Source organism: Vigna umbellata, chromosome 3 (genome assembly GCF_029865625.1).
Source record: "Vigna umbellata cultivar VRB3 chromosome 3, Vumbellata_1.0, whole genome shotgun sequence".
In the NCBI taxonomy this organism is placed as follows: Eukaryota; Viridiplantae; Streptophyta; class Magnoliopsida; order Fabales; family Fabaceae; genus Vigna; species Vigna umbellata.
Window position 1 is genome coordinate 18,712,977 of NC_142167.1, and position 7,543 is coordinate 18,720,519.

Below are 7,543 nucleotides of genomic sequence, written 5' to 3' on the forward strand. Positions count from 1 at the left end.
GGGAAGGCAATAAAGTCATTTCACCTCGTATATTTCCCATTTTATCAAAAACCTACCTTTTACTACTAAATATAGGATTAACTTGAGTTCTTTCTCCCTTTGGAACCCCCTCTGCCATCTTCCTCACCCCTTTGGTTTCACCAAAAAACTGAGGGTATTTTCGTAAAAGTCCAACTCAACACGCACCACAAATCTCAGAGCTGGATTTTTGGTTCTGTTCACTTCCCATTGGCTGCACCTCTTCACAAACCAACTAAATCCATTGCTATTACTTTTCTAATCGCTTTCTCTTTCTCTTTCTCTTGAACCTTCTCCCACCCATCTCCACCACCACTCCATACAACCTTAAACACCCAAAACAACACACACAAACACACTCACACACCAACACCAGGTACATACATATGTTCTCTCCAAACTTCCTACTTCCATCCTTTGCTCTTTTTTTGCCTGTCTTGTCCCCGTGAGCTGACTTGTTATTTTCACTTTCAGGAACAGAAAAACCGGTTACCGTTAGTTTCTATGACTTTCGATGTTATGTGAGTGTGATAGATAGAAAGTAGAAACTACAGCTCATATTATTTCTTTTTTATTTTTCTTAGCTTGTTCCTGATTTTGAGGCAGCCCAATTAGAGTTCTGAGAAGAATTATCTTTCTAGATTTGGTTTGAGGTGGTTTGCTTTGTTGGGTTTAGATCTTTGGAATTGTTCTGCTAAAAGCTGGGACAAAGATTCTGTTTTTCTGTGGAAATAGAGGTTCCAAGAGGTTGGTGTGATCTGATGAGAGTGGTTAGAAGTTAGAAGAAAGTCTAAGGGGAAAAGGAAGGTTTGGTTGTGATTGGGGGCACGTGTGGATTCAGAAGTTAAGAGGGTAATGGAGTCAGATCTTCAGCAGCACCCTCCCATGTTTTTGGATCACCAGCAGCCGACGAATTCAGGGTTGACACGGTATCGATCGGCTCCGAGTTCTTATTTTTCGAGCATCATCGACCGTGAGTTCTACGAGCACGTTTTCAATCGACCCTCTAGCCCCGAAACAGAACGAATGTTGACACGCTTTGTGAATAGTCTTGGTGGGGGCGATGCTGATGCTGATGCTGCTGATGCTGCTGATGCAGAGGATGCGCTTCCTACTCAAAATCCCTCTACCGTTGTTGCTGTTAAAGAAGAGGTTAATCAACAGCCTAAGGATATGCCTTTACCACCCATCAATAATGAGCCTCTTGTTCTCCAACAACATCAACAGCAGCAACAAAGTAATATCAATAATTATGGCTCTTCTGCTCCTCAGAATTTTTACCAGAACATTGGACGACCACCTTTGCCAAACCAGATTGAGACCGGTCGTAGAAGTGCTTCAAATCTTATCAGACATGGTAGCTCACCTGCTGGATTGTTTTCAAACTTTAACATTGAAAGTGGTATGTCCGATTTCTTTTCCTTCCTTTTTTGCTATTTATTTATTTATTTCATTTCACCTTTTTTTCCCTTCCTTTTTAAAGAAAATGGAACCATTTTTTTCATCGAGATTTTATTGTTTGTTTCCATCCCGGTTTTCTTTTCTTTTATTTATTTTTAAAATCTTCCCATGTTCGCGTAAGGGAGAAAAATCTTCTGGGAAAAAAATTATATCACTCCTTGGCAGTTCAGGTATAAATACCTTCAAATTTGTTGTTTTGGACACATTTTGCTGCCAGAGCAACTGGCAGATAGAAAAGGTCGGGAGAAAAGAAAAAGCAAAATTTCACTATTTTAAATGGATGGATTTTCTTTATAGATCAAACAAAGGAATTATAGCTATTAAGAAAATGCAGTTTTAAAAACGTAAAATAAAAAATGAGAGTAAATGCAAGTGTATAATAAATTATATCATTCTTTTTGTGGGTATGTAAAAACATGATAGATACTTATATTTGATGTTTTCCTCTGGTATCTCGTCAATTGATTTTCTAAATGAATTTCTTAAACGAGGTAAATCCTTGAATATGTTCTCGGTAGAATTTGGTGGGAATGTCATCATTTTGTAAAGAGGTTGGTTGAGCTAAACATGGGTACAGTGATCGATATTTCCTGGTTTAGGCTTTCATATTTATTACAATCTTCATTTTCTTACTCCATGAATAGGTTGTCATAATGACGCTATGCTAGATTGATTAACAGGTTATGCTGCTGTAAGAGGCATGGGGACTATGGGAGCTGCTAATAACAGTACTGAGGAAGCAAACTTTTCTCCCGTAACAAGGATGAAGAATGCACCAAACTACTCTTCGGGATTAATGTCGTCAAGGGCTGAAATTGGAAACAAAAACAATACACAGAATAATGCAGAAAATGAAGGGTTTGCTGACAGCCAGGGCAATGAATTCATCCCTGGTTTCCCCGTTGGTTCATGGGATGATTCTGCAATCATGTCTGACAATATGACAGGTCTGAAGAGACACAGAGAAGAAGATGTAAAACCATTTTCTGGTTTAAACCTACCGGAAAGTCAGGTATGTACCATCGGATCGTGGTAATATATGGTGTGTAGTTTTGAATTGTAATGTCACTCTGATCTCTGTTTTGTTGCATTGATCAGAACGATGCAGGAGGCCAACCTTCCACTGCTTTGGCTCATCAATTGAGTTTGCCAAATACTTCTGCAGAAATGGCAGCCATTGAGAAGTTTCTACAGCTCTCAGATTCTGTTCCTTGCAAAATTCGTGCAAAACGAGGTTGTGCCACTCACCCAAGAAGCATTGCAGAAAGGGTATGGTTTGGTTCTAGTTCTAGCCAAATTATTGGATTAAGTACTCTCGTGTGATGCATGTTTTTTTCTCGTTGTTTTTGGAAAATGCTTGCCTGTTTTTGAAAATTGTTTGGGAGTGATTATTTGTTTAATATATAAAGAAAGAAAGATACAAGACATGATAATAGGACCCACCATGATTTGTGTTGGTTCCATTCCATCAATGTTTTCTCTCTTGTAACAAGACACTGTTGCTACTCAAGCTTCCAGATCCCAAATTATTTCCTTTTCTTCTTCACTCGTACCTGGCTTCTCAATTCTAAAATAGGCAGCCGAAACTTTTGCTCAATAATTTTTGGTGACACGGAAAGGACCAAACACTTTGCATTGTTGAGTTTCGGTTTCATTGCATATGCCTAGGCATAATTGGGCAAATTTCAAATAGTCATCTGTTTCAACTGCCCTTCAGGTTAGAAGAACTAAAATTAGTGAGAGAATGAGGAAACTGCAAGATCTCGTCCCCAACATGGATAAGGTAACATTTTGACTTGTTGCACACAGTCACACGCGTCACCTTTTATGTGTGAGTGGTGGAGGACGCATATACCAATGTTGTTTTCCTCTATCTGCAGCAAACAAACACGGCAGACATGTTGGACTTGGCTATCGAGTACATTAAAGACCTTCAAAAGCAAGTTGAGGTATGTTACAAACCAACCTCTATCATCTATCACTCCTATGTCTGCCCAGGTGCACCCCAAAATAAAACGATTTTGTTTGAAACAAAAACAGAAAAACCATTTACCACTTTGAGAAAACACCAAAACTACACAACCGTTTGCATCACCTCATAAATATACGTGTGGTCAAAACATTTACAGACGTTCAGGTACTCATTTTGTATATATGTTTGTGTATACTTGGTTAGACTCTTTCAGAAAATCGCGATAAGTGTACGTGTTCACACAATCAGCAGCATCAGCAGCAGCAGCAATAACGGAAAAAGGAGATACCCGCGTCATTCCGTGTACATACAGCTTAGTAATAATTTGGTCTGGAAACCAGTGCATCTTTCCGATAATCATGTAGCCACAACATTTCTTCAGCGGTTGGTTCTTTAGGAGTGGTGGCAAAATTACGCTTATAAAAGTTGACTTTATGATCAAAATTCGGTGCCACATATTCAAAGCATGGTGTACAATTTTTTTTCTGATATAGTCTATATGCCTTTAATCTTAGGGGGACCCATTACTCTTAGGGTGGGGGTGGAAAATGGAAATTTGCATTTTTGCAACTTGTTCGTCAATAACGTTAAAAGGGGATGTTATGTTATGTATGGGATTGAGTCCACATTGAATGACATGGGAAACATGGGGGGACCCAAGCCGACATCGTTTTGTTGGTTATATATAAACCCGTATGAGTATGAGCAGTGTGTTTTACTTTTTATTTTCATATTTTGCCCTTTATTTTTCCTCCGTGGATCTCATAAAGTTAATTCCGTGGTGGTTATCTCGAATTTTGGATTCGATTACATGGGTTTTGCAATTGAAGAAAACGACGATAGCTTAAAGAAGTTTTATATTTGTTAGGATACAAACATATTTTTTTTGTAAGAGGTATTTCGGAACTATATAAAAACAAATTGTCTTAATAAAATTGTAAACTGTCTTAATAAAATTGTGGTATAGGTGGGCATAGAAAGGTAGTGAATGGGTTGAGGCCTTTGGGTGTTGGTGTTGGTGATATGCTTTTGAGAGGGAAAGAGCACATGGATATGACAGAGGTGTAGACAATGGATTGATGAGTCAGGATCTTTAATGGGGGATTTGAGTGAAGGGCGTGTCATAAATGATGTCACAAAGTAGATGTTGCCCTAAACGTTAAGTAAATGTGTGGATTGTTTTGGAAGGTAGAGAGTGGTGGTTAGTTGAGAAGAATGAAGAGGAGAAAGTAGAAAATGTTGTGTGGTGGGTTTAAACGAAAAAGGTTGGGTTTTGGAATAAAGAGTGGTGCATGGAAAGGGAAAAAGGTGAAAAAAAGAAATGGGATCGGGAGGAAATGAGGGTCACGGATTGAGAGTGGGAGAATGGAAGACGATGTGGGACTCTTTCAACTTTTGGTGGCAGTAGGGACATCTCCTGCCACCAGCTATAGCTACGTTACGTGCATTATTTATTCGTCTCTTTCACCCTTTTGTTTGCTACTCATATCAAAATAAATACACTTATTACCAAACAAACAACAAATAAATCATATTTTTCACTTTTCTAAAACCATAAAATCAAAAGGGAAATATAGATAAGGATAGCTCACATTATCCTTTCACTTCTTTACTCTTTCATGGTGAATTAAAAATATCCTGCTCTTTCTGAATAATTTGTTAGGATGCCTGTCCTTTCTCCTGCTTGATTTAATTCTCCAAAATAACATTTTTTTTTCTTTATTCCATGTCGATATTGAAAAATTTTACAGTTCGATATAGCTAAATTAATTATAAAGTTAAGTTAATGATGAATTTTAATATTTTTTAAAAAGTATATTTTTAACTGAGCTCTCACATTGTTTAATTTTTGTCTTGGTTGGTGATGCGGGTGATTTTTTATATTCTTATATTGCTTACTTCTTTTCAAACATTAAAAATTTGAGTTCATTATATTAATATGAAATAATATTACCGTTAATAACGTAAAACAATGACTCGTTTTTATTTTTATTATTGAAAACGTGTTAGATAATAGTATTGGTCTCATTAATAGCAGTTATGGAAGACACTTTCTTAATGGTTGTATATGTAGAAGTTATTGGGAGCATGACAACAATGATGATAACAAGTACAGATCATTCCTTATTGCATGTTTAATATATAAAAACACTTTAGGAGGAACTCAATTAAAAATATTCAAATTAATCACGAATTTTAACATTTGACTAAATTTAAAATTATTTGTTTAAACAAGAACAAAACCAACCATTGATGTAATCGTGGAAGAGGAAATCAAATATGGGTGTTCAACATAGTCTTTTAAGTTTTTAATCTGACCTGTATTCAAATAAATTATTATTTAATATTGTTGTTAATTGAAGTGAGTTTAAGTTTATATTGAGTAAAAATGAAAAAGTTTAATTATATGACAAAAAAAAAATTATTGTCTTAATATTTTTTATTGAAAGTAGTGTCAATCTTTTATGTCTATTGAACTCATGTCTAATTGATATTGTGTTTCTTTAAATATTTCTTCATAAAATATTCATTGGTAGTATTAGAGTCGATATCTCAGTGACAAGTTAAAACGAGTTGTAGTATCGAAATTCTTCGTGACAGAGGGTCAAACAAACATGTCTCGTTGAAATGAACGAAAAGAGAGATTGTTAGAAATTTAAGTGTGAATACAAGTGCTAACACAAGTAAGGAGTAATATTGTTGTTAGCTTGAGGTATAAGTACTAATGTGAAATGACTAACTTTAAAAGAAGATTGTTCATATTTAAAGTGCGAATCTAAGTCTCAAATTGGATAAAAATGAAAAAATCGAACATCATACAAGAAAGAAGATCCATAAGCTCATTATCTTAAGTTTTTGAGTTGGAAATAATATTTATTTCTCACGTAAGATTTTAGTTTATATCTTATCGGTGATGTATTTCCCAACAATCTTTTCTCAAAAGACCCATCAATGATATCAAAACTTGTAATTAATTTTGATAATTAACTCAAACGAGTCTTTATATCAAAATTCTTTTTAATATGGAGTCAAAACAAGTGTCTTATGCTAATATTGAGATTTTGTTACTTAAATACTTAAAATGACTTGAATCTTTCAAAAAAAAAAGTATTGTAGACACCATGATTGAATAAAAGAGGAAGTGGAGAAATAAAAACAATAAAGAAAAATGCTTATAAATTTTTCTCATATTTTAAATTTTGTTTAGATGGGGTAAAATAAATAAACGAAATAAAAAAATATTTATTGATGAGGTTATTTATTTAGTCTACTTTTGTGTCTGTTTAAATAATATTTGCAAACTCGTATTCATTTTGTTTATCTATTTGTATGATGTTCTCTATTTTTCTATTTTGTATTTCTAAAACTTATACTCGCATTTTTTAATTCATTTTAATTTTCTCTCTTTCATTTATTTTCAATCATTTGTATGCTCTTTTTCTGCTTATTTAAATGAATTTTGGAATCATCATCTTCATGTTTACTTGAATATGTGTTTTAACTGATTTGCATTCTTTTTATATTCTTTTGATTATTTTTCACTGAATTTTTTTTCTTGCTCGCTTGCTTTATTTATTTGTGTGTGTGCATGCATACATGGACATAAATTTTATGTTCTAGCCATTACAAGTATATATAGTGAATTTATTTAAAAAATTAAGCCATGTTTATAATATTATATTTTATGAAATAAAAGTATTTTTAAACAGCAAATATAACCGGAGAAGAAAGTGAACCAATTTCGAAATAAATAACTTTTACGTTTTATAGCTTAGAACGAAAATATGGCATAGGGAAGATCAATTAGCTTAACGAAGTGGCTTCTACTTGAATAAAATAAATTTTAATAATTATTTTCACACTTAATCTCTAATGGCATTTACTAGTTATTGTGAATCTTACTGGACTTGGGTTTACGAATGACAAAAGAGGGTTACTCCCTACACCACCCTACTTTGCTTACTGTATCACCACATTTTTTTAAAATTCCAAAACTATCCTTTATATTTTAAAATATCCTACACCCCACCTCTTTTCTTTAACGGATGTCAACATCCGATGAAAAAAAAATTCTTCCACGAATGCGACATT

At 34.3% G+C, this 7,543-nt stretch overlaps 1 protein-coding gene across 2 annotated transcripts; it reads left to right on the forward strand.

Annotated features, from left to right (window-relative positions):
• The first annotated feature begins 221 nt into the window (after positions 1-221).
• LOC124832345 (transcription factor bHLH130-like) lies at positions 222-4,182 on the forward strand. 2 transcript variants are annotated; one of them, XM_047306536.2, is made up of 7 exons: positions 227-394; positions 493-1,420; positions 2,160-2,491; positions 2,578-2,748; positions 3,197-3,262; positions 3,360-3,428; positions 3,656-4,182. In XM_047306536.2, the coding sequence occupies exons 2-7, from the start codon at positions 874-876 to the stop codon at positions 3,722-3,724; spliced, it is 1,254 nt and encodes a 417-aa protein (XP_047162492.1). In that variant the 5' UTR covers positions 227-394; positions 493-873; the 3' UTR covers positions 3,725-4,182. The 2 variants fall into 2 exon arrangements, with proteins under 2 accessions (XP_087965905.1, XP_047162492.1); XM_088109779.1 differs by lacking the exon at positions 3,656-4,182 and having other exon boundaries at positions 222-394; positions 3,360-3,649.
• The last annotated feature ends 3,361 nt before the right edge of the window (positions 4,183-7,543 follow it).